The following is a 27,353-nucleotide window of genomic DNA, read 5'->3' as shown; positions in this document are numbered from 1 at the left end:
CAAAACAAAAAAAGGTGCGTGCCCTCACACTTGGCTAAACCACCATACTTTAAAATTTAATTTAATTTAATTTTTTATTATGTATTTTCCTCAATTACATTTCCAATGCTATCCCAAAAGTCCTCCATACCCTCCCCCCACTCCCCTACCCACCCATTCCCACTTTTTGTTCCTGGCGTTCCCCTGTACTGGGGCATATAAAGTTTGCATGTCCAATGGGCTTCTCTTTCCAGTGATGGCCTACTAGGCCATCTTTTGATACATATGCAGCTAGAGTCAAGAGCTCTGGGGTACTGGTTAGTTCATAATGTTGTTGCACCTACAGGGTTGCAGATCTCTTTAGCTCCTTGGATACTTTCTCTAGCTCCTCCATTGGGGGTCCTGTGATCCATCCAATAGCTGACTGTGAGCATCCACTTATGTGTTTGCTAGGCCCCGGCCTAGTCTCACAAGAGACAGCTATATCAGGGTCCTTTCAGCAAGCACTTGCTAGTGTATGCAGTGGTAACCACCATACTTTTAATTGTTCCTTGGTAACAACATAATTCTCCCCTCCCTCTTTCCCTCCGTTTTCCCCTTCTGACAGGTATCACTTGTAGGCCAGGCTTGCTTGGAGCTCTTATCTGCTGGCCTCGAATCCATGGCTGTTCCCTCTTTAGCCTGCTATTACAGGGAAGAGCCTTGCTGGGATTATTTTTCCAAATGCTAAAAGTTATTAATCAAAAATATAACTGCATAGTCATCCCCTCACTGTATTCTAATCACAGTTGCTTTGGAACAACCAAACCTGTTTTTTGTTTTGTTTTGTTTTTGTTTTTTGAGACAGGGTTTCTCTGTGTATCTCTAACTGTCCTGGAACTCACTCTGTAGAGGAAGCTGGCCTTGAACTCAGAGATCTGCCTGACTCTGCCTCCTGAGTATTAGGATTAAAAGTGTGTGCCATCATGGCTGGCTATAGATGGAATTGCCTCAGCTTGTTTTCTAGATGATGTAGGATATGAGCAAATAAATAAAACCACACACTGGGAAGTGGTAACTGATGCAAATGATGTTAACCAGGTTAGCCATTCTTGGGGCTGTTGTCTGGTGTGTCCTTGTCTTCAAGTATCAGTAAGATTGTTCTGTTGTCATCTTTACTCCTGCCACTGTCCCCTTTGCAGTAGGCCTCCCCTGCTAGTCAAACACTGAAAAGAGGCTTCTAGCCCCCTCAAGTTTACTTGTTCACTGGAAAACATTACACTTATGATCCTGCAAATGGGGGAGGCAGGAGGAAGGGTTGGAAGGACCTGGAGCTTAGAGTGGTGTTAAAGTGTACCACCTTCCGATGTGTTCACTAACCTGGAAGGTCTCCTGAGATGTGAAGACTAGAGGTCTTATTTGGAGTCTCTTTTTGTAGGCATGATTAAACCATTGTCATGTGGTTGGAGTCAACCTTTTTCAATCTCTTTCTAGGTTTTAGGATGAGTCTGAAGGTTCCAACCTCTACTCATGAGGTTGGATTTTTGTGGTGACAAACCCTTATTCTGAAGCTATCTTGCCTGCATCTCCTAAATGAGCCCTGTCAATAGAATAAGTTTGTTTATACATTATTTATAAGAAATGATGTAGCTATTACTAGGAAATTGCAAGGGATTTTGAAACCACTTGTCATACTTGCATACTCTACTTTGTTATGTGGAATCCAACCTTAGCTTTTTATTAAAAACAGATTGGATACAATGATTTTTACAGTTCATTTTTGTTTTTTTGCGACAGGGTTTCTCTGCTTCTGCCTGCTTCTGCCTCTGAGTGGTGAGATTAAAAGTGTGTGTCACCACACCTACCTAGAGGTTTTGTTTATTTGTTTGTTTGTTTGTTTTTGTTTTGTTTTTGTTTTTTGAGACAGGGTTTCTCTGTGTAGTCCTGGCCCTGGAACTCACTGTGTAGACCAGGCTGGCCTCAAACTCAGAAATCCACCTGCCTCTGCCTCCCAAGTGCTGGGATTACAGGCTTGCACCACCACTGCTTGGCTAGAGTTTATTTTTAATTGTTATTTTATTATTTACATGTGTGTGCATGAGTGTGTGTTTACATGTGGAAGTCAGAGGACAACTGTAGGAGTCAGTTCTCTTGTGTTAGTCCTGGAGGTTGAATTCAGCTTGTCAGGCCTGGCAGCAGGTACCAGACCCCCCTGAGTCATCTCGATGCTATATTTTATTTTTGTATTGCTTCAGCAGTTGCCTGATATTCAGTTTGCAGAATACCTCTCCTTGGATGGTTCCGGGCCTTAAATCCAGAATCTCACTCACTCTTTTTGAGTGAGTTTTGGAGGGCTGGAGAGATGGTTGAGTGGTTAAGAGCACTGGCTTCTCTTTTAGAAAAGGACTTGGGTTCAATTTCCAGCACCCACATGGCAGCTGACAACCACCTGTAGCTCCAGGTTCAGGAGATCCAACACAGTCTTCCGGCTTTCATGTGCAATGCATGCTCATGGTGTACATACATATGCATTCAGATGAAATGCCCACACATGTAAAAATAAATACATCTTTTTTTTTTTTTTTTTTTGGTTTTTTGAGACAGGGTTTCTCTGTATAGCCCTGGCTGTCCTGGAACTCACTTTGTAGACCAGGCTGGCCTCGAACTCAGAGATCCGCCTGCCTCTGCCTCCCAAGTGCTGGGATTAAAGGCGTGCGCCACCACCGCCCGGCTTTTTTGGTTTTTCGAGACAGGGTTTCTCTGTGTAGCCTTGGCTGTCCTGGAACTCACTTTGTAGACCAGGCTGGCCTCGAACTCAGAAATCCGCCTGCCTCTGCCTCCCGAGTGCTGGGATTAAAGGCGTGCACCACCACCCCTGGCTATAAATACATCTTAAGAAAAGAAGTGTTAGAGAAGCGTTGGACGGTAGAAATGGCTTCCCTGGCAGTGCTGGTATACCTGGGCAGAGGCGTCCAGTCAGCTAAAGCTAGAGGTCCTCCATTCATACAAAATTAGAAGGTTTGCTTTATTAGCCACTTGTGTCCATGTAGACTCATACATAGGATGTATGTTATATTCATAGTGGCTTACTACAGATTATATAGCACATAAGTTGTTGGTGGAGACAGTGAGAGCTGTGGTAGCTCTGGGGGTCTTTAGGTTGTGGTAGGATGGAAGTGCCCGAAAGACATGATAAGATGTAAAAGTACAGAAGAGGCATAATAGTTTTGGATGAGGAAAGCCACGTGAGGAGGGGGACAGGACTCACTGTGGCTTGTTAGTGCATGTACCTGTGTGAATCATGGAATGGCCTTGTCTGCTCCACTTGCCTGAGTAGGCAGCAGAAGTGGGACATACGGTGAGGAGGGTGAGCTGCGGCTAGATGGCGCCCCTTCCCCGCCTTCCCATTAGTATGGTTCAGTAGGAGCTGGGAGGAAGGTGAGAGTCCAGGAGGCTGAGCTAGAAGGTGAGGGTGTGGACGGAAGTGTAGTGGACATTTATATTGTCGGTAGATTGGTGAGGGCTAGAAAGTTGGAAACTGGGGATGGAGAGATGGCTCAGCAGGTAAGAGCACCCGACTGCTCTTCCAAAGGTCCTTAGTTCAAATCCCAGCAACCACATAGTGGCTGGCTCACAACCATCCGTAACAAGATCTGACTCCCTCTTCTGGTGTGTCTGAAGACAGCTACAGTGTACTTACATAGAATAAATAAATAAATCTTAAAAAAAAAAAAGGGGGGGGAGGCTGGAGAGATGGCTCAGCAGCTAAGAGCACTGACTGGTCTTCCAGAGGTTCTGAGTTCAAATCCCAGCAACCACATGGTGGCTCACAACCGCCCGTAATGAAATCTGATGCCCTCTTCTGGTGTGTCTGAAGTCAGCAACAGTGTACTTAAGATATAATAAATAAATATATTTAAAAAAAAAAAGAAAAAAAAGAAAGTTGGAAACTGGGAAATGTTTAAATGAAATACCAGAATTAGGCAAAAGGGCAAGCAGAGACAGACGTAAAACCACAGGCTGGGTTTAGCCGGGCAGGCGCCAGTGGTTCTAGCACTCAGGAGAGAGGGCTGCTTGGAGGACTGCCTAGGAGTGCCAGACTAACTCGGGCAGCGTGGTAGGTGTCCTCTAATAGTAACAGAGAAATTTAACAATTTCAGTGCAAAGTAGGAAACCTGAATCAGGGGTGGCAGTTTGTCTTGCTCTTAGAAACACTGTTAGCTCTTGATGAGAACTCTGAAGCTGGCTGTGACAGTCATTTTCATTTTCATTAGTAGTGAATAAAGTCAAGAGATTGGATAATAGTATTGTATTTGTAGTCAGTTTCCTTTTTTTTGCATGCTTTTATATATGTGTGTGTGTGTATATGTATATATGTGTATATATATATGTATATATATACATATATATATATATTTGGACTTGTATTTAGGATTTGTACTTTGCCCCCGTGGCAGGGATTAACTGGCAGTTGTCTGTTTTTCTCTAGGGGCTCCGACAGACTTGGTTAGTAAGCACTTAGGTTTGACAGTAGTAACTACATGATCAGAAACATATCTGGAGTAGAGAAGTCAGATTTCAGAATAAAGAGTGAGATTTTAACTGTCCTTTATTAAAAGGATCACTGGGACAGACAACTTTTGGTGTTTTACCTTGTTACCAACCCTTTAAATACAGAACAAGAAGGGAGAAGCGTCCCATGGAACGGTCCAGGCACGCTGAGGTCCCTGTGTTGCTGAGGTTGGAAGCTGGTGTGTTCTCTTGTGAACAGAGTTAATAATGTCATCAAACACACAGCAGCCTGTGCACTAACTTAATTCCACTTCAAGGAACTTAGGCTGTAGAATATGAGTTACAACATTATTTATAAAGGTGAAGATTTAGAAATGATCTTTAGAGATTTAATTTAGAAAATTAAGCAGCTTATATCATGGGATAGAGTCTTGTACAACTCTGAGTAGGTGATGCAGGAAGGGTTTTGTTACTCTACTCTGTTCTGTTCTCTCCTCAAACCTGACATCCTAGTCCCTCCGCCTCCCAGGAGGCTGGAATTAAAGGCAGGCAGGCAGGCAGGCACTGGGAAGTGCTGGTGCACCCCAACTGCAGGAGGCCGACGGAAAAGGCTTATAGTTGTCTTTCCCCTACAACTACTCAACTCCTATGTGGCTACTGCATTTGAGTTTCTGTACAACCAAAATGTTTTGTTAAGTAATAATTTTTCTTTTAACAGCTCGAGTTGGGAAGACATCACTGATTATGTCGCTGGTCAGTGAAGAATTTCCGGAAGAGGTAAAAACATTTAATTGTTGTGAGGTTTTTTTGTCCTTTTTTTTTTTTTTTTTAAATAAAAAGTAAGTTAAAATTACTTTTGCCACCTTCATGTGTTTCTTCAACAATTAGAACTTTTAAAAAGCGCATTAGTTTACAGAGGACATCACCTACGTTATGAAAGAGCCTACATTCTTCTCACTTTATGCCTTTGACTTTACATTAACATTTTCTTTTACATTACATGAGTGTGTTTGCACACATGCACACATGCCGTAGCACAGTGCGGAGATCACAGGACAGCGTGTGTGAGTCACAGTTTTCTCCTCCTCCTACATGAGGCCTGAAGGTCCACCTCAGATTGCCAGTCTGCTTGGCAAGTCACTGAGCCATCTCACTAGCCGGTCACCTTACCATTTGTCATTTCTGGGTCTTGGTCGTCTCATTTTTAAAGTGGTGGGAAAAAGGAACTGGAGATCATATCGTTTGTGTAGTCTGTTCTTAGAGGTAAAATCCCAGCCACCACATGGTGGCTCACAACCATCTGCAATGTGGTCTGACGCCTTCGTCTGGTGTGTCTGAAGACAACTACAGTGTACTCATATACATAAAATAAATAAATCTTTAAAAATAAATAAATAAATATGAAATGCCACCAGAAACCAGTGGTTTTAGGTTTGCTTTTTTTTTTTTTTTTTTTTTTTTTTTTTGGTTTTTTGAGACAGGGTTTCTCTGTATAGCCCTGGCTGTCCTGGCACTCACTTTGTAGACCAGGCTGGCCTCGAACTCAGAAATCCGCCTGTCTCTGCCTCCTGAGTGCTGGGATTAAAGGCGTGCGCCACCATGCCCAGCTCTAGGTTTGCTATTATAACTACTATTATTGCTGTTTTGAGACAGGGTCTCACATACCTCAAGCTAGCCTCAAACTTGTTATGCAGCTAAGAATGACTTTAAATTCCTGATCCTCCTGCCTCCCCTTCCTCGGTGCTGGGATTACATGTATGCGCCATCATACTGGGCTACACTTATTCATTTTGGAAATCCCGGTGTGAGGGATGCTGGCTAAGCCCTCCTGTAGCGTCGGGGTCTTGGGAGAGAACAGCATCAGTGCAGCAGCATAACAGAATTTTGGATTTTTTTGTTATTTGTTTTGTTTATTTCTAGGGACACAGTCTGTGGTTGCCCTCAAACTTTCTATGTAGCCAGGCTAGTCTTGAACTTCTTGCTAATTCTTCTACCTCTGCCTCCCAAATACTGAGATTACAGGTCTGGCTTGCTTTTTGTTTTTTGTTCCAAAGTATCATTAATGTCAGAGTTTGAGGCTGGAGTGATAACTCAGTACTTAAAAGCACTTGCTATACTTCCAGAGAATGCATGTTCGGTTCCCAGCACCTGTTAGCTGATTTTAGCTGCCTGTAAAGCTCATGGCTGTCCACACGTGTGTGGGTTTCTGCCCCCTAACACACACACATGTGGCATGCAAGTACATGTGCCTGCACATACAAGTAAAAATAAAACTAATGTCAGAGTTTGCATTAATCCTTTCTTTACTCTTTAGAAAGAAATAATCTTATAGTTCTGTTGCTGAGCTAGGAATTTGGTGCGTCACATGGCAGTGTCTTTGTGTGTTCTGGTTTTTTGTGGTAGCTGGGATTGAGTCCAGGGTCTTGTATATACCAAGCAGGAGCTTCAATTCACTGCTGACCATATCTTTCCCCTGTGTAGCGGTTTCAGCATTCACAATTCCATGGCTGCTGCTTTGTTCCCCTTTGCATTAAAGAAGAATCAAGTAGTAATTCCTTAATTTGAAAAGTGGAGTATATTATGGAATCATTAACATTAATTGAGAATTGGGGTATAATACCAAAAGTTCTCAGCAGAAGTTTATCTGAAGAGCTAACAAGATGGCTCAGTGAGAAAAGATAGCTGCTGCCAAGTCTGACAACCTGATTTTAGTTTCCAGGACCCACATGGTGGAGGTATAAAACTGACTCCATACTGAACTCCACTGTGTGCTATGATGCCTATGCACATAAATAAACAAACAAGTTTAAAGAATCATAGTGAGTTCCAGTCCAGCTGGAACTGCATAGAGAGACCCTGTCAGAAGGAATAAATATGTTTTAAATGTTTAACTGAAGTCAGAGTTGTTTTAGGATGTTTCTCTTGAGTGTGGATACTTTTTGTTTTCTCTGTAATTAAAAAAATCATACAGTTGGTGTTGGAGAGAAGGCTCTGTCAGCAGTTAAGAACACTGGCTGCTCTTCTACAGGACCTGGGTTTGATTCCCAGCTGAGGATTAAACCCAGGACCTGCATGTGCTAGACAAGTTCCCCATCACTGTGTCACACCCATCAAGACTGCCTGGGATTAACATAGCTCCTTATTTGTAAAGTATCTTAAATTCTTAGCAAAGTAGAATGAACACCATGTATTTAAAAAATCTAGTATTTCAGTATCAAATTGAATCGTTTTAAGTTTGTGAGAAACTTGAGATACCCTGACTACAGTGGCGGAGGTTTTCCTTTTTCCCTAGGGCTGGTCATTCACACTGCTGTGAGTTAAACCCCAGCTGGAAACTTATTTTTCTCTTTGATTTTTATTTGATTGTTAAAATCTTTTATTGCAATTTTTTTTTTTTTTTTTTGTGGCTTTTCCAGTCAGGGTTTCTCTGTGTAGCCCTGGCTGTCCTGGAACTCACTCTGTAGACCAGGCTGGCCTTGAACTCAGAAATCCACCTGCCTCTGCCTCCCGAGTGCTGGGATTAAAGGCGTGCGTGCACCACCACACTTGGCACGTCAGGCTCTTTTATTGCATTTTTGGTTTGTCTTTTATTTATTTACATTTTTGTTGCATTTTTATTTGTTATATTTCTTTATGTGCATATATAGTACAGTACACATTTGGAGGCAAGAGGACAACTTGTGGAAGTAGGTTCTCTCCTTTCACTGTGACAGTTTGGGGGTCACACTCAGGTGGTCAGCATTCATATCTACTGATCCATCTTGCTGGCCCTTAAAACATGTTTTTATTGTAGTTTTGCTTGTATGATAAAGCACCTCAATGAAAATATTTTAAAGTGCAGTGAATACCTACAAAGATAGCTCTAAACAGAAGGGCCTGATATAGATAAATCTACATGGCTTGATAGTAGGTGTGATAGATAACTTCACCACATTTATTTTTATATTTGTTGTCAAATAAAGGTTCCTCCCCGAGCAGAAGAAATCACCATTCCAGCTGATGTCACCCCTGAAAGAGTTCCAACGCACATTGTCGATTATTCAGGTAATGGGTGAAGGAGGCTTTGAAGTTAATGTAATAGCCCTGAAATAAACCTCGTCAAGCTTTTCAGAGTGTTTAAGATCATGTACTGCTCTTGTGGAGGACCTGAGTGCAATGCCCAGCACCCACATCAGGGTCACACCTCCTGTACCTCCAGCCTCAGAGTTACCCAGTGCCCTTGGCCACCACAGACATGTGGGACATGCATGGACACACACAGACATATTCAAAAAAGTGTGAGAAGGTTCTGAATTTTAGCATTTGTTGAGGGGCGGGAGATGTAGCTCATTTACCCAGTGTTTGCCTAGACTGATAAATTTCCAAGACCACACACACAGACATGTGTATATTATGATTTGTTGAACTCTATATATGTTCTTTAATTTCTCACCCTTTGTTACACAGAAATTAATTATAAACGGTCAGTTTGAGAGCTGAGGAGATTGCTTAGGAGGTTAAGTACTTACTGAACCTGCAAGCAGATCCTTGGTACCAAAGTAAAAGGCTGGGCACTGTGGCTGTAACAGCAGCGCTGGGCAGAGACATGCCAGCTAGGCACACCCCAGAGCTCATTGGCCAGCCAGTCGAGCCAGTTTGTGAGCTGCAGGTTCAGTAAAGATACCAGTGTGGGGGCTGGTGAGATGGCTCAGTGGGTAAGAGCACCCGACTGCTCTTCCGAAGGTCCAGAGTTCAAATCCCAGCAACCACATGGTGGCTCACAACCATCCGTAATGAGATCTGACTCCCTCTTCTGGAGTGTCTGAAGACAGCTACAGTGTACTTACATATAATAAAGAAAAAAAAAAAAAAACCAGTGTGGAAACAGAGACGATAGAGAAAGATCCCTGACATCATTATCACACATGTGAACACACAGATTTGTACATACATATATACCACATAAACAGAGAGGTCAACGTAATATCTCTGATACATGTTTGTTATTGATTATCTATTTATTTATTCTGTGTGTGGACCTGAGTATGCTATGGTATGTGTGAGTATCAGAGGATACCCTGCTACATTTCAGTCTCTCCTTCCACCATGTGGGATCTGGGAGTTGAACTCAGGGGTGGCAGCAAGAGCCCTTATCAGCTGAGCCATCTTACCAGCCCAGAAAGGGAATTTTTGCTTTTTTTATGGTCAAGCTACAGTTTTGCCTCTGGGCCTGTTTGTTATTACACCTACCTACTGTGCGGAGAGTGTTCAGATCCTGTAGTCTTGGGCTCTGTGTCGCAATTCTTGTCTGGGCTTCTGGCTCTGAAGCTCTCAGTCTCCTTTCTTGAGTTGTTGATCTCTTTTGCCTGACCCTTTTTCAACTCTGGATCAGATTCTGGCCTAGATCTTTGACAAGAGGCCTCTGCACTTCTGTGCTGGAATTGTTCTCTTGGGTTTGCTTCCCTGCTAGCTGGCTTTCTCCTCATACCTCAGCCTTTTCTTTCACTGCATTAGCCTCAGTTTGGTTCCTGCCTGGTACAACACTATATCGTTTTGAGGATTTATTGATTTTTATGAGTATGTATGTATGCCTGTAGGTATGTAAATGTATTATGTTCATGCCTGATGCCCACGGAGGCCAGAAAAGGGTGTAGGATCCCCTGAAACTGGAGTTGTAGATGTTATGTGATCCTGTGTAGTTGCTGGGAACCATCTATGTCAATTTTGTTAGGTAGATATTACATTGATTTTGTTGTTGTTGTTGTTGTTGGCTTGATGATTAGTTATAAAAGATTTTAAAATACAAAACACTGGCTTTTGTCATTTGTAGAAGCAGAACAGAGTGATGAACAACTTCATCAAGAAATATCACAGGTATGTGTAAAAAGGACGTTGTGTGTGTGTGTGTGTGTGTGTGTGTGTGTGTGTCTGCTTGTGTAAACAGTGATAATCCTATGAGTCTATCCTTTTAGTTCTTTTACCAAGAATATGCTTTTTCTGAGGGAAGGTTGGGTAGTGACATTTTTTTGTAGCCCAGACTGGTCTTGAACTCCTGGTGTGGTTGAGGCGTGCCTTGGTCTCCTCCCTCCACTTGCTGAGTGCTCTGTAGTGTGTGCTACCATTCCCAGATTACCAGGAGTTTCTCAATTGGTACTTGAATATGTATTGTTTGCTCTACATCTTTAGGGATACTTTCTTCTTTTAGGTAGGTTTTTCTTTTTTGGAAAATTTCCCCCTTTGGCTAAAAAAAATCTTAGGTATTTGATAATTAAATGATGTTTTGTATATTTTAATTCACAGTGCCACTAATTTATTACTTTTTCTTCTAGGCTAATGTCATCTGCATAGTTTATGCTGTTAACAACAAGCATTCTATTGATAAGGTATATTTACATTTTCTCTTTATTTAAACTTAACCTGTTGCTATTTATTTACTTACTTATTTTGAGGCATGTTCTTACTATGTAGCTTAAGCCTGGTTTGGAATTGTCATATAGCCCAGGCTGCAATCCTCTTGCCTCAAGTTTTTTTTTTTTTTTTTTGTGGGATTTTTTTGTTTGTTTATTTTAAACAGGGTCTCACAGTGTAATCCTGGCTGTCCTGGAACTTGCTCTTTAGACCAGGCTAGCCTTGAACTCACAGAGTTCTATTTTTCTCTGCCTTCCAAGTGCTGGTACTAAAGGTGTGAGCTACCACTGCCCAGCTTTGTTTTTGTTTTTAAGATATGCTTTGCTCTGTATCCTCGTCCACCTGGGACTCATGCTTTTCCTGCCTCAGCCTGGGATTCCGCACATGCCCCCTTGTGTAGCTTTAATGGGGCAACTCTGATCAACACTGATCCTGCAGGGGGAGGCATAAGGACTCTTACAGGATAGAGGAGAGATGGCTCCGAGGCTGCGCTTCCTCCGACTCCATTCAGTTCTGGAGGATCTGAGGCTCTCTCTGACTTTGTCACTGTGTATGTTTTGATGTCCAGACATATATTTAGAGAGAACACTCATAATCATAAAATTATTTTATTTTATTATTTGGATTTCCGAGACAGGGTTTCTCTGTGTAGCCCTGGCTGTCCTGGAACTCACTCTGTAGACCAGGCTGGCCTCGAACTCAGAAATCCGCCTGCCTCTGCCTCCTAAGTGCTGGGATTAAAGGCGTGCACCACCATTGCCCAGCATAAAATAATTTTAAAAGAACAGTATGCTTTTCCTTTTTCTTTCCCTCTTTCTTTTCCTTTTTTTTTTTTTTTTTTTTTTTTTCTGGTCCCTTCCCCCCACCCCCTTTCTTCTTTTTCTTTTTTTTTTTTTTTTTTGGTTTTTCGAGACAGGGTTTCTCTGATAGCCCTGGCTGTCCTGGAACTCACTTTGTAGACCAGGCTGGCCTCGAACTCAGAAATCCACCTGCCTCTGCCTCCCGAGTGCTGGGATCAAAGGCGTGCGCCACCACGCCCTCTTTTTTCTTTTCTTTTCTTTTTCTTTTTTCTTTTTAAAGAAGGAATCTTCATTATATAGCCCTGGCTGGTCTGGAACTCAATATGTACACCAGGTTGGCATTGAACTCAGAAATCCCCCTGCCTCTGTCTCTGCCTCCTGAGTGCTGGAATTAAAGATGTGCAGCTTTTGAAAGAAGACCTGCATCATGTCTTCATTCCTACTTAATTTTATTTTAGGTAACAAGCCGATGGATTCCTCTCATAAATGAAAGAACAGACAAAGACAGCAGGTATTTTTCTTTTCTTTCAAATGTAGAGAAAAGATCTAAGAAACAGTAACAAGCATAATTGTAAAGTTTTCACTTAGATCTACTGGTTATTAACATGCCCCACATTTAGTTTTTCTTTCAAATATTTATTTATTTCTGTGTGAGTGTGAGTATGTGTGTGTGTGTGTGTGTGTGAGAGAGAGAGAGAGAGAGAGAGAGAGAGAGAGAGAAAGAGAGAGAGTGTAAGTGTGTGTGAGAGTGTGTGTGTGTGTGTGTACATGTGTTAGAGGGCAGCTTGCAGGATTTAGGGCTGGAGCGTTTGGAGTGGTTAAGAGCACTTGTCGTCTCAGGACCCAGGTTGTGTTCCAATTACTCTCTTGGTGCTCACCTTCTCCTCAGGCTCCAGGCATGAGTGTGGTACACTGACATACATACAGTCAGAGCACTCAGACACATAAAATAATAAAATAAATCTGTTCAGGAGGCGGTGGTAGCACATGCCTTTAATCCCAGTGCTTAGGAGGCAGAGGCAGGTGGAGCTCTGTGATTTTGAGGCCATGAATTTCAGGGCCACCAGGGCTACACAGAAAAAACCTGTCTTGCAAAACCAAACCAACAAAAATATGGGGTTTAGTTCCTTCTATTATTGTGTTGGTTCCAGGATGGAACTGAGGCTTGCTTGTAAAGGTGCTTTTTACCTGCTGAGCCATGTCTACATTGGTTTTATCAGTTTCTCCCAGTTCACCTACCTCCATATACCACCACATACCTTTTTGAGGGCAGGAGTGACTAGATTACTAGGAGTAAATAGATTCGAGAGCAAAGCAGAAAACAGCTTTGACACTGAATGGTCAACGTATTTTAGGAATTCTACATTTTGTTCAAAACCTGCTGCTTGAGTCTATTTGGAGTTTGTTTTTGCCTGTATTGTGTGCCTTCTCTTGAGTTGCTTCTTTAATGGGGTGTGGGATTGTTGATTGCTCACAGTGTGCACTAGGCAGAACATAGGACTGAGCAACTGTTCAGAGCTTGTTTGACCACTTAATTTGACTGTCTAGTTTCTTCATCTGTGATAGGGATAAAGGTACTGTCTATCCTGGATGCATATGGCGGTAGCGAGAATTAAATTAGATAACTTGTATATAACTTCTCTAAAATGCCCTGTAAATCTCCATTTAGAAATTCATACAAGGAGGCTCTCTGCAGTTCTTTGGGAGATATAGTAGAAAAGGGAAATGTAAGATGGCACACTCAGTAATTTCCCAAGCAGAGTGATAGTTCTCTGCGTAAATGCTTTGTTTTAAGTCAGATGAAAATATTTCCCCACTACTTAATTGGACAAAATTATTTTTGTTATTTCTTTCCTTTTTTTTCCTTGTTTTTTTTTTGTTTTGTGACAGGATCTCACTATATATTCTTGGCTGGCTTGGAACTCCCGAAACTCCACCTGCCCCTAAGAGCCGAGGGCTGGGATTTAAAGGAGTATGCCTCTGGTGCCTTCTTCCCAGCCTTCAGTCTTTTTCTTTCTTTGTCTTTCCTTTCTTTGAGACTAGGCTGACCTCAAACTCATAAAGATCTGTCTGCCTAGCAAGTGCTGGGGTTAAAGGCTTGTGCCACTACCCCTAGCCCAACATTGTAATCTTCTTTTTAAAACTGGTTTGTTTATTTGTTCTTATTTGTTTATGTGTATGTGAAAAGTTTGGTGTACAGTGTGCATGCTGCCAGAGGTTCGAGGAGGGTATCAGAGCCTCTGTAATTGAAGTTATAATTGTTGGTGAGCCACCATGCGGATGTTGGGAACCAAAGGCAGTTCCTCTGGGAGAGCAGCAGGTACTCTTAACCACTGAGCCATCTGTCCAGCCCCCATTTAAATCTTTTTAAATATTAGGAAAATCATGTTTGTTTGTTTGTTTTTTAAGATTTATTTATTATATGTAAGTACACTGTAGCTGTCTTCAGACACACCAGAAGAGGGTGTCAGATCTCATTACTGATGGTTGTGAGCCACCATGTGGTTGCTGGGATTTGAACCCAGGACCTTTGAAAGAGCAGTTGGTGCTCTTAACCGCTGAGCCATCTCACTAGCCCAGAAAATCATGTTTTAAGTATTAATTATATACCATCTGGCCCTTTGCTCAAGTTTTCAGGATTCTTTTTTCAGCGTTTTTTATCTTTATTCTTTGGATATCTGATGCCCCTGTCTGACTTCTTTGTGGAAGGGAAACTAACATGGCCTCAAAGCTCTGTGATGACTCTTCATTGTTTCTTAAACTTTGTGGTGATAAAGTGAAAAGAAGAGAATGACTCAGCTCTTCAGTACTATAGCCTCTTGTCATTTGTGGTGATTTAAATTAATTAAAAACTAAATAACAAAAGTCTATGTTCCTCTGATCTACTTACCCACATTCAGAAGCTCAATAGCTGCCTGTGGCAGGCGGTTATGACAACAGTACTAAAGCTCATTGTCATTTGAGGGCATATTGGCAATGCCCTGAGTCTCAGCAGCCAGCCTGGTGGAGAGTTCAGGATAACTAGAATGAGTTAGAAAGACCTGTCTCAGAAAACAAACAAGGCCATCACCATAGAGTGTTGTCTTGGACAGTGAAGCCTTACAGTGGAGCCGGTGTGTCCACATGCTCTTGGTGCTGCCCCCAGGGGCTATTTTTAGGAGGGCCGCTCTGGAGAAGACTGCATACTTTGGCCAGTATCTATGAAGAACCCATTTATGCCACTGGCTTTAGAACTTTGGCTTTGCTGTCCCTAAACTACTATGGCTACTTTGTGGACCTTGTTTATATTTTATTTATTTATTTTAATTTAATTTAATTTAATTTTAGAGACACACAATCTCATTATATTTCCCAGGCTGTTCTCAGACTTGTGATCTTCCTGCTCCTACCTCCTCCTGCCTCAGCCTCCAGTTGCTGCATTATAAGTGTGCACTGCCAAGCCAGGATAGACCTTATATTTTCCAGTAACTTCTTTCCCGAGCCTCATCTGTAGATTATTTTTGGTACATACCTATTGTTCCTTAGGACTCTTTTATATCATTATATCAGTGTCACATAGCCAGAGAGTTTCAGAAACAATAGATGCTTCCATCTTAGCCTGGGACTTTAGAATTGATAAATTTAGACTTTTTTTTTTTTTAGACTTTTTTTTTTAAATAAACTACTGTTTACTAATTCTTCCTAATCTTGTTAGGAGTCCGTTCTTGGACAATATAAGCATTAAAAAAAAAATCACACTGAAGATAAGGGTGCTAAAGTAAGTTCTTCAGGAGTTTGTTTTGGGAGTTTGGAGCCTAGTCAAAGGATTTGTTTTGTTCCAAGCTGTCCTTTAGGACTCACGTGTAACAGTCTCCGCTACTCTGATGTCTTTGATAACCCATTTAGATTTCCCATAGGCCTCTCGGATTTCACTTACTTAAAACAAGATCTTTAAATGTTCTGTCTGCTCTCTGTCAGAGAATGTGTTCTGCTCACTTGTCTGTCTACTCCGTGTGTGCATGTGCAGAGCCCACACAGGTCAGAAGAGACTGTCAGATCCCCTAGAACTGGAGGCAGAGACAGTTGTGAGCCACCAAGTAGATGCTAGGAAGTAAGCCAGAGCCTCTGCAAGAGCAAGGCTTTTTGTTTGTTTGTTTGTTTGTTTTGGTTTTTCGAGACAGGGTTTCTCGGTGTAGCCCTGGCTGTCCTGGAACTCACTTTGTAGACCAGGCTGGCCTCGAACTCAGAAATCGGCCTGCCTCTGCCTCCCAAGTGCTGGGATTAAAGGCGTGTGCCACCACGCCTGGCAAGAACAATGCTTTTAACCATTGAGACATTGCTGGAGCCCCACAACCCCCAAGCCACCATGTTTTTAAAAAGCTTTCTAGGCCAATGAGACGGTCCTATGGCTAAAGGCATTTGCCAGTAATTCTGATGGCATACTGATCCTTAGAATCCACATGGTAGAAAGAACTGACTCTTTAACTGTTGTCCCCTGAACACAACACACACACACACACACACACACACACACACACACACACACACGGGGGGTGGGGGGGGATGGGGGAAGAGGGAGGAGAAAGAAATGTTGTAAAGAAAAAAATCTTAAAAGACTTTATTTCTTTTGCCACTTTCTTTCTCTCTTTTACTTTTTTACAGTGATTAAAAACTTATGATTTTATTGTCTATATAACAAAATCGTCTTAGTTGGGTGGAGTTGTGCACACCCTTCTTCCCAGAACTTAGGAGGCAGAGGCAGGCAGAGCTCTGAGTTCTAGGCCAGCCTGGTCTACAGAATCAGAGAGTCTCAGAATATTCAGGGATATACAGAGAAGTTCTGCCTTGAAACACACACACACACACACACACACATACACACACACCCTAAAACCATCTTAGAACTGGATCTTTTGGCTCTTTCTCTTCTTATTGCCTCCCACATCCTCTTAAATCTGCAGTCAGGCTCAAGCCTGACTTTGTAACAGTACCCTTTTTGTGTCTGTGTGGAAAATAAGCTTAGTCTGCCCACTAGAGCCAGTCCACTTCCTGTTATAATGTCCCTTTCCCTGGGAATGCAAAGATTCTTTGACCTTCTTGTAGTGTGTCATTTTGTCATTTTGTGAGTCTGGTAGTCTTGAGAACATTCACCATATTTGTGAGAGTTATTGGCCAAGGCTTTTTCTGTTTTTTTTGTTTTGTTTTTTCTTTGTTTTGTTTTGTTTTTGACGGGGTTTCTCTATGTAGTTTTGGCTGTCCGTCAACATTTTCTGTAGACCAGGTAGGCCTTGAACTCACAGAGATCCACCTACCTCTACTTCCCGAGTATGCTCTAAGGCTTTTTTTTTTTTTTTTTTTTAATGACAAAATTCACACATAAAACAAATAGAAAATAGTGTAATGAATCTGTCACCCAGCTTCAACAGTTAATTCAGGACCAATCTTGTTCATTTATCCCATCGGGACTATGTTAAAGGAAATAGACATCCCACCAAGTTGTAAATCCTTCCCTATATATCTCTGAAATGTAGCAGATCACATTTAAATGTATTAATTAGTGCTAGGGCGATGCTAAGCAGTAAGAGTAGTGGCTGTTCTCCCAGAAGACCCAGGCTTGATTTTGAGCACCCACATGATGGCTAACAGCTCTCTGTAATTCTAGTTCTTGGGATCGGATCCAGTACCTCCTCTGACGTGCACATACATGTGTGCAGGCAAAGAAAGCACTCATACATGTAAGAAACTAAAAACACTTCAATATTGAGTTCAGTCGTATCAGATACATTAAAAATAGTAATAATAAAAAATAAAAGCTTCAGGCAGTGGTGGCACACGCCTTTCATGCCAGCATTCGGGAGGCAGAGGCAGGAGGATTTCTGAGTTCGAAGCCAGCCTGGAATACAGAGTTCCAGGACAGCCAGGGCTACACAGAGAAACTCTGTCTCGAAAAAAAAAAAAAAAAAAAGCATTCACTAGATCAGATCTTGCCTCTACTTTATAACCTCTTCATTAGCTTCTTAGTTATACTAATGATAAAACCTACATTCCTTACCACAGCTTAGAAGTCCTGGTATGTCTGGCCTTTCATCCTCAATCTAGCTCATCCCGCCTCCTCCCTGTCCATCCATTCTGGCAGACCTTTCCTGACCTCTGAGCCCACCAGGATGGTCACGCTCCCTCTTCCCAGCTAGTTGTCTGCTCTCTATATGATTGTCCCTCAATACTCAGCTCAGATGCCACCCACTGAAGAGAAGTTTTATGATCATCTCCCTCCCGTTCTTTCTGTTGGTACCTCCCTGTTCAGTTGTTTTCATTCTTAGGATGAGAGAGGTGGTTGTTTGTTTGTTTAGTTGGTTTTTTGAGACAAGGCTTCTCTGTAGCGCTGGCTGTCCTGTAACTTGCTCTGTAGACCAGAGAAATTTAGAAATCTGCCTCCCTCTGCCTTCCAGGTGCTGGGATTAAAGGTGTGTGCCACCACCACCTGGCTTTAAATTTTTTTAATGACTTATTTATTCATAAGTGTCCATTGGTATTTTGTCTGCATGTATGTCTATGTGAGAGTCAGATTCCCCGAGAACTGGAGTTACAGTCAGTTTGAACTACCGTGTGGGTGTTGGGAATTGAACCCGGGTCCTCTGGAAGTGTAGCTAGTGTTCTTACCCATCTCTTCCCCCTCCCTGCACCCTTCTTAAAATTTATATTCATTGGTGTTTGTGGGAGGGTGTTGGATGCTCTAGAACTAGAGTTACAGACAGTTTGAGCTGCTATGTGGGCTCTGGGAGTTGAACTCAGGTACTCTGGAAGATCGGCTAGTGCTCTTAACCACTGAGCCACCTCTCCAACCCTTGAGGAACCTTTTTCTTAAGGTCTTTAGTACTTAGAAGAGTGTGTGGCGTGAAACAGATGCTCTATAAATCTGAGATGACTGACTGAACCTACTATCTGGGGACCTTGGCTTGACCGAGTTACGATGGGAATTTAACTAGAATGGATAATGACCTAACTTAAAATACAAATACAACATCTTCTGTTTTCTTTATTGCATTAATGCCCTATTTGTTTCAGGCTGCCTTTGATATTGGTTGGGAACAAATCTGATCTGGTGGAATATAGTAGTATGGAGACCATCCTTCCAATCATGAACCAGTATACAGAGATAGAGACCTGTGTGGAGGTATGTCTCATGCTTTAGCTTGGAAATGTGTTGGTGAATGCTCTGTCATTGGAGACTTGGAACGGGTGGGAGATTATGGGAGATGGAATAAAACAGAGAACTTGACAGTTTTCCTCTTAAGCTCTATGGAGATCTTGGTACTGTCCACAAAGGAAAATGTGTTTTTCAGTTTCTTCAAGGAATCTTACTCTCATCTTATATTGGTTTTCTTCCTCCCTACCCCCACCCTACTAAAGCTGAGAGTAGCAAAAAAAAAAAAAAAAACAAACAAACAAAAAAAAAAACAAAAAACCAAACAAACCAAGGAAAACTCCTGAGAGTGGAAAAGGTTCCAAAAGAGGAATGTCATATGCTAACATTTTTAAAATTGTTTTTGGCTATCATAATTGATTTCAGAATATAAAACTAATTAATTTTATTTTATTTATTTATTTTTTTTTTAGTGTTCAGCAAAAAACCTAAAGAATATATCAGAGCTGTTTTATTATGCACAGAAAGCTGTCCTTCATCCTACAGGGCCTCTATACTGCCCAGAGGAGAAAGAGGTAACCCCAGGCTGTGTTCTGTGGGCCTGAATTATACAGGAATTCCAGTATGGTAGTGGGTTTTAGTAATGCTTATTTTAGCATTTTATTAAGATGGGTTTATTGAAGTTTGGTTGTGTCACTGATTAAGTTGCTAAATTGTTTGTCTCAGCTCAGTGTGACACTGACATTGTGTTTTCATAAAGCTTCCTGCGTAGGTGTTGGTTCCGGTGGCGCCTCTGGTGCACAGACCCTGCAGCCCTGAGAGCAAAGTGCAGGCTTGTTATGGTTTCCTTGCTGTCCTAGTCAGGGTTTACTGCTGTGAGCAGACACCATGACCAAGGCGACTCTTAGAAAGGACGACTTTTCATTGGGGCTGGCTTACAGGATGAGAGAGGTTCAGTCCAGTATCATCTAGGCAAAAGCGTGGCAGTGTCTAGGCAGGCATGGTGCAGGAGGAGCTAAGAGTTTTACATCTTCATCTGAAGGCTGCTAGTATGAAGCTGACTTCCAGGCAGCTAGGATGAAGGTTTTAAAATCCTAGCCCACAGTGACACACCTACCCCAACAAGGCCACACCTCCTAATAGTGCCACTCCCTGGGCCAAGCATATTCAAACCATGACACTTACTTTACTTCTATAAAACCTATGAGCTTTTTTGATTGTCCATTTATTCATCTTGTGAGGTGGGTGTGTGCCATGCCTTGCCTGTCAGGGGCGGGGGTGGGGGGTGGGAGGGGCGGTGGTCAGAGGACTGCTTGTGAGAGCCAGTTCTCTCTTTCCACTGTTTGGGTCCCACCCTTGTTGGCAGGCTTGATATCAAGTTTCTTTACTCAAGAATCCATCTTACCAGCCTGAAAATCTATGAATCTAAACAAAAGCTTGGGTAGCAGATTTGTTTTGTGTTGTTTTGTATTCTGTCAGTAATTGATCTCAGGGCCTTGTGCATAGTAACCAGTGTGGTACAGTCTCGGACCTCTTGTAGTTTTCTGTCATGGATACATGTGATGCAAGTTGAATATATTCTTAGCTAAGGAGTATAATTCTATTGAGAAATACACAGAATTTAACAAAATGTTGCTATAAACTTAAAACTGACTTTTTAAAGATATATAGCACAAAGTTTACCTCTTTCAGACATACAATTAAGTGAATATGTGTGTGTATTTATAAAATTACATATATATATATCTATATATATATCTATATATATATATAAAATCTATGGAGATCTTGTCTCCATAGATATGCACTGTCTACAAAGGAAAATGTGTTTTTCAGTTTCTTCAAGGAATTTTACTCTTACCTCATATTGGCTTTCTTTCTCTCTCTCTGTGTGTGTGTGTACGTATGTATGTGTATGTATATATTCAGAAGATTATGCAACTCTTAACTCCAGTGCCGTTCATCCCCTGGAGAAACCCTGTAGCCACTAGCAAGCCCCACCCCACCCCCTTGCTCCTGGCAGCTGCTGGTATATTTTGTCCTTGACATTTCCTGTCAGTGGAATCATCAATGTTAGCTTTTATTTTTCTCTTCTTTCACCAGCTCTATGTGTTCAAAGTTCACCCATGCTGTAGTGTATATTGGTATTTAATTTCTTCTAGTTAAATAAAATGTCATCATATGAAAGTAACCGCTCTCATTTTTTTATCTTTTGATGTCTGCTGAGGTTGGTTATTCCCTTTGACTATTACGGATGGGCTGCTGGCTATAATGATAGATTGGTCGCATGCAAGTGATTTTCTTTTTGGTTTATTTGAGACAGAGTTTCTGTCTCTAGACATCCCTGGCTGTCCTAGAACTCTCTTAGTAGACCAGGCTAGCCTCAAAGTTACAGTCACCTGCCATTGTCTCCGGAGTGCTGGGATTAAAGGCTTAGGCCACCGCCACCACCTAGCCTGAGCCTGAGTCTTTTGCTTTGTTTGGTTTGTTTTTTAATTTTTAGATTTACTTAGGGTTTCTGTTACGGTAACAAAACACCATAACAGAAAAGCAAGTTGGGGAGGAAAAGGTTTATTCAGCTTACACATCCACATTGCTGTTCATCACCAAAGGAAGTCAGGATTGGAACTTACACAGGCCAGGAACCTGGAGGCAGGAGCTGATGCAGAGGCCATGGAGGGATGCTACTTACTGGTTTGCTTTACATGGCTTGTTCAGCCTGCTTTCTTATAGAACCTAGATCACCAGCCAGTGGATGGTAGTACCCACTGTGGGTTGGACCTTTCCTCACTGATCAGTAATTAAGAAAGTTCCTTGCACCTGGGTCTTATGGAGACCTCAGTTGAGGCTCCTTCCTTTCTTATGACTCTGGTGTGTGACAGATGATTGTGAGCCACCGTGTGGGTGCTGGGAATTAAACCTGGGTCCTCTGCAAAACAACACATGCTCTTAACTGCTGAGCTAACTCTCTAACCCTGAGGGGTTTGTTTGTTTCTTTGTTTTTTTGAGACATGTAGCTCTGGCTGTCCTAGAACACCAATTTGTAGTCCAGACTGGTCTCAAGTCACAGTGCTGGGATTAAAGATGTGCACCAAATACCCAGCCTGAGGTGGTGTTTTTTATTTTTTTTAATTTAATTTTATTTGTAATTCACTTTTTACACTTCACATTCCATTCCCCTCCTCTCCTCTCCCAGCCTCCACTGAAGTGTTATTTGTAAGAAATAAAATTTGGGGGCTGGTGAGATAGCTCAGCAGGTAAGAGCACTGACTGCTCTTCCAAAGGTCCTGAGTTCAAATCCCAGCAACCACATGGTGGCTCACAACCATCTCATAATGAGATCTGATGCCCTCTTCTTATGCATCTAAAGACAGCTACAGTGTACTTATTTATATAAATAAATCCTTGGGCCTGAGCAAGTGGGGCTGACTGGAGGGAGTAGAAGTTCTAAATTCAATTCCCAACAACCAGATGAAGGCTCACAGCTATCTGTTCAGCTACAGTGTGTACTCATATACATAAAATAAATGAATAAAACTTTTAAAAAATAAATAAAAAGAAATAATTTTGGAGAGTACTTCCCTGCCTTCCAGAAGTCCCGAGTTTGAGACCTAGTTCCCACATCGTTTGGCCTTTTCAGACACCAACACATACGTGGCCTGTAGACAGACAGACACATATACACACAAATAAATTAATAAAAACTTACAGTTTATAATGTTATTGAGTAGTTAGCAAATTGAGACCCATTAGCCAAACTTGGCCTAGTCTTAATTTTGTACAACCTTTGAACTATAAATATATTTTTTATGTTTTTAATTTTTTGAAAAAAATCAAAGCAATTGTATTTTGTGATATATAAAAACAATATTATGTTCAGATTTCGTATCAGCCATCCTTGTTTGTTATGTCTGTGTCTGCCGTGGGCTGTTTGAGCAGTGCTGTTTAGTTCTGTCCAGCCCTGCTGCTGCCTAGTGCACCACTTACTGCACAGACAGGTGCTGTGGCAGTTCCCAAATGCTGCACCCCATTCCAGCACTAGACAAGCAGCAGGGAGGGTTCAGTAGCAAGGCTGTAGTTGCAACATCGTTTTTCAAGCTTTGATGCAATTCCAAGGAAATTTCCAAGTTTTACAGTCTATCTGCCACTGTAGTTAGTTTCCTCCTAGACCTCTAAGTAGAACTGATGAATCTGCAGTGTAGTCACATCCTAACAGGGCAGATGCCAAGGCTGGAGTCTAATACATCTCTGTAGATGCCTTCCAAGGGTTTGGATTTTCCTAGTGTGTGGCTGGAGGGATGTCTCATTGTGTAAGGACCCTTGCCACTAAGCCTGCTAGGCTGAGTTCAGTCCTGGGACCTGCGTGCTGCAAGGAGAGAAGCATGTGCACAGTCATGCCCCCTCCATCAATAAAGAAATAAAGATAATAATAATAATAATAAACCACAACATACTGCGCAGCCAGCCAGGTATGGAGGCACATATTTTAAATCCCAGGACTAAAGAGGCAGAGACAGAAGGATCTACTTTGAGGCCAGCCTGGTCTACAGAGTGAGTTCTAGGATAGACAAGACTACATAGACAGGCCCCATCTCAAAAAAAAAAAAAAAAAAAAGGAAAATGAAGCAAACCAAAAACATACATCTTGTCGATATGTATCAGTATTTGGCAGTATAGATAGGTAAAAAAACAACAAAAATAAAAAAAAAAAAAAAACTTTTTAAGAGGGAACATTATTCCTGGTTTATAATTCCTTTAGTTTTTCAAACCTGTCTCACCAAGGTTAGCTAGTTAGAAATGCATTTTTGTTCCTGTCCAGCTAGGTGCTCTATTTTATAGTCAAGGAAGTCAGTTATGGGAACTGGTCTCTGAGGTCTTTACCCCAGTGATACATTGTATCCCTCTTAGCATCTTCTGAGCTCTTTCACTGCTGCTCGCTCCTAGGCCTATTAATAGTTCTGCTAATCTGCTGATACCCGCCTGTCCCCCAGTCCCTGAGTAAAGCCTGGGCACGACACCATCTGCTACTCGGTTCTCAGGTGTATCTAATAATTAATAAGATAACATACAAAAACTTCCACTTTTAGACTATATATTGTTTATATGTGTACAAGCTTTAAGTTTAAGCGTATGCTAGAGTTTTTTAAAAAGATATAGGAAGGATTTTATGACCTTGAGTTTTGAGACCTAGCCTTAAAAAATGTAATAATAGTGCTATGCTTATGACTTTAATCCCCGTACTCTGGAGCCAGAGGCAGGTAGATCTTTGTGAGGTGGTCTACAGAGGAAGTCCTAGGTCAGCCAGGGATATGCAGAGAAACCCTGTCTTGAAAAACAAACAACAAAACCCAAACAAATAAAACAAAAACAGTAATAGTAATCTGATGAAATATAAGTAATGATGTCTTTTTCTATCAAGGTCTAAAATGGTTCAGGAGCTAAAGTGCTCTAACGGTGTTACGTCTTAATAGGGTTCTTTTCCTCGAGGGTGGGGCAAGGTCTTAGTAGCCATGGCTGGAAACTCTGTTTTGTATATCATTCTAGCTGCTGCTAGTTTTGGAAATATTTAGATTATTAAATGACTGTGTGTGTGTGTGTGTGTGTGTGTCTGTGTGTATATATGTATACACATATATATCTGGAGGCAGGGGTGGACACTGGGTGTTTTCTCAATTGTGTTCTACCTTAGTTTTTGAAACAGAGTCTCACTAAACCTGAAGTTTGCCAATTGTCTGCACTGGCTGGCCAAGGATCTCCTGTCTCTGTCTTCCCAGCACTGGAATTACAGGCTCCAGTTCTAGTGGCCAGCTTTTACATGGGTGCTGGGGATTGAAGTCAGGACCTCATGCTTTTCCAAAAGGACAACAGAATATAACAATGTAATCTTTATAGTCCACTTGATAGCCTCACAAAAGAAGCTTTAGCCAATATTCTCTAGTTGACTTATTTTTCTCATTTTTTTCTAATCTTGTTAAAACTGTCTGAATGTATCAAGTAGCTCTCCCAGAGAGGTCATTTAAAACAAAACAAAGCAAAAATTAAGAAAGGTATTTCCTTTTAAAACATTTTTAATCTATTTTTTTCTTAAGAATTTTTCTTTTGGGGGCTGGAGAGGTAGCTGAGAGGTTAAGAGCACATATTACTTCTTTATTGGACCAGAGCTCAGTTCCCAGGTCCCTCCTGTAGTGTCTCACAGCTGCCTGTAACTGTGCGCCAGGGGATCCAGCACCCATACTCACGTGCATATGCCTGCACACAGACAAATATACAAGTAAAAACAATTAAAAAACCCATTATTTTAAAAATAATTCCCCCCCATTTATTTGTTTGTATGCACACAAGTGTGTGTGTGTTTGTGTGTGTGTGTCTCTCGTCTGTATGTGGGTGAGTGTAGAAGTTAGAGGATAACTTTTGGGAGTTGGTTCTCTTTTACCATGTCAGTCCTAATGGTCTAACTCCATCCATTAGGCTTATGGGCAGCATCCTACTGCTGAGATATTTTGCAAGCCCAAAACTCTGCCATTTAGTTTGGTATTATGTTCACAACTGTAGTTACCATTTTGTTCTGGGTGGTCATAGGAATGACATTATAAATTAATGAATATGTTTTTTACCATGTCATCTGATTTTTCTCTGATTCAACCTCCAGAAACCAAAGGTAAAACACAATAAGCAGTCTTTATGACAGTACTATACAGAAAATGACCTTAAAGAGATTATTGCAGTTTGCATTGAATATGATACACTCTTACTGAGCGAGGGGTTGGGGTAGGGAATGATATGAATGAGTTTACCTTCGAGATTAAATAAACTTCAAAAATCTTTCTGCCATGTGTCATGGTTCACTCCTTTAATCCCAGCTCTTGGAAGGCAGACGCAGTTGGATCTCCATGAGTTCAAAGCCAGCCTGGTCTACATAGCAGATTCTAGGACAGCCAGGGAGACATAGAAGAATCCTGTATCTAAAAAATGAATAAATAAATATCTTTTGTGTTATTTTTTCCCCCTGTACAGTGTTGGTGATTGAACCCATAGCTTCAGGCATGCTACCTGAGCATTCTACCACTGTGCTACATCAAGGTCTCCAGAAGTCTTGTCTGTCTGTCTTCCTTCCTTTCTTCCTTCCTTCCTTCCTTCCTTCCTTCCTTCCTTCCTTCCTTCCTTCCTTCCTATCTCCCTCCCTCCCTCCCTCCCTTTCTATCTCTCTCTCTTTCTTTCTTTCTTTCTTTCTTTCTTTCTTTCTTTCTTTCTTTCTTTCTTTCTTTCTTCCTTCCTTCCTTCCTTCCTTCCTTCCTTCCTTCCTTCCTTTCTTCCTTTCAAGTATTATTGGCAATGATACCTAGTAGAAGCCTGTGGATCTTTGTGGGGTGTGTGTGTGTGACCAGAGATTAACGTCAGCATGTCTTTCCTTAATTGCTTTTCCATCATACTTATTGAGACAGGCTCTCTCAGTAAACAGTTTGCTGTTTCATCAAGACTGGTTGGCCAACATGCCTAGGGATCTGCTTATCTCTAGCACTATGTTCTCATGCATGGGTCATTGTGCAAGGCTTTTATGTGACTTCTGTGGATTTGAACCCAGGTCCTCATGCTTCTGCTGAAAGTACTGATTGAGGTGTCTCACGAGCCCTGGGAACCTTAATCCTAGGTAGCCAGATAGTCTGTCCTTCATATAGCCTACCATAATTAAGAAGGTTGCCAAAATAAAATTCTGTCACTATTACTTATATGTTTTGCAAATCTCAAAAGACAAGAATCACTTTCAAAATGTAAATAATCTTACAATAGCAAGTTAGTAAAAGTCATATACTTACTAACTAGTGATTTTTTTTGTAACTTATTTGTGAATAATTTCATTTATGCTGCTCTTTAACATATGCATAGAATAAATCAAAGTATTGAGTTCCTTGAGCTGAGATTATGACTCAGTGCTTACTTAGTAGGAAGCCCTGGGTTTGAAGCCCTGGGTTTGATGTCCAGCGCATATGTGTATGTGTGTGCGCGCGCGAGAGACAGAGAGAGAGAGAGAGATTGATTGATTGATTACAATAAAAGTCATGGGCCTTGCTGGCCCTGCTGGGGCAGGTGTGCAATCCCAGTTACTTGGGAGGCAAAGCTTGGGCAAATAAGCAAGACCCTGGCTCAATATAAAGTCAGGCAAGGCTGCTGGGGTAAAGTGTCTGCTGCACCAGTGTGAGGGTCTGAGTCCATAGCCTCAGGACTCACATGAAGCCTGTCTCTAATCCTCCTGCTCCTCTGTCAGGATGGAAAGCAAAGGCAGGAGAATCCCCGTAAGCAGGCTCCTACCTGTCTTAAAGAAGGTAAAGAATGAGGCCTGACAGCCAGGGTTGTCCTCTGACTTCCACGTGTAAGCACCATGGCTCGCACACAAGATGAGAACAGAAGTTGGAAAGGATTGAGGAGATGACATAGTCATGGAATGCTTTGAGTAGCAACCTACACGTTCAGACTCTGTACTAAACAAAATGTACATGGCTTTGCTTTAGTTCATCTTTTCTTGTTACCAGTTTTTGGTGTAAAGTAAAAACTATCAGAAGTTTTCTTAATGTTGT

General features: G+C 41.6%; 1 protein-coding gene across 7 annotated transcripts in view; it reads left to right on the top strand.

Annotated features, from left to right (window-relative positions):
* The window catches only part of Rhot1 (ras homolog family member T1), a 63,081-nt gene that overhangs the window by 7,386 nt on the left and 28,342 nt on the right, over nucleotides 1-27,353 (top strand). For all 7 annotated transcript variants that reach the window (XM_029483401.2, XM_029483400.2, XM_021175386.3 and 4 more), the window contains exons 2-8: nucleotides 5,189-5,247; nucleotides 8,433-8,514; nucleotides 10,280-10,323; nucleotides 10,779-10,832; nucleotides 12,116-12,168; nucleotides 18,702-18,810; nucleotides 19,254-19,355. In XM_029483401.2, the coding sequence (XP_029339261.1) occupies nucleotides 5,189-5,247; nucleotides 8,433-8,514; nucleotides 10,280-10,323; nucleotides 10,779-10,832; nucleotides 12,116-12,168; nucleotides 18,702-18,810; nucleotides 19,254-19,355 (503 nt within the window). The remainder of the gene's footprint in view (nucleotides 1-5,188; nucleotides 5,248-8,432; nucleotides 8,515-10,279; nucleotides 10,324-10,778; nucleotides 10,833-12,115; nucleotides 12,169-18,701; nucleotides 18,811-19,253; nucleotides 19,356-27,353) is intronic.

This window comes from Mus caroli, unplaced genomic scaffold, assembly GCF_978045245.1.
Source record: "Mus caroli unplaced genomic scaffold, Mus_caroli_1 scaffold_13, whole genome shotgun sequence".
Taxonomy (NCBI): Eukaryota; Metazoa; Chordata; class Mammalia; order Rodentia; family Muridae; genus Mus; species Mus caroli.
The sequence above is the reverse complement of the archived record's forward strand: the minus strand, read 5'-3'. Positions and strand labels throughout refer to the sequence as shown.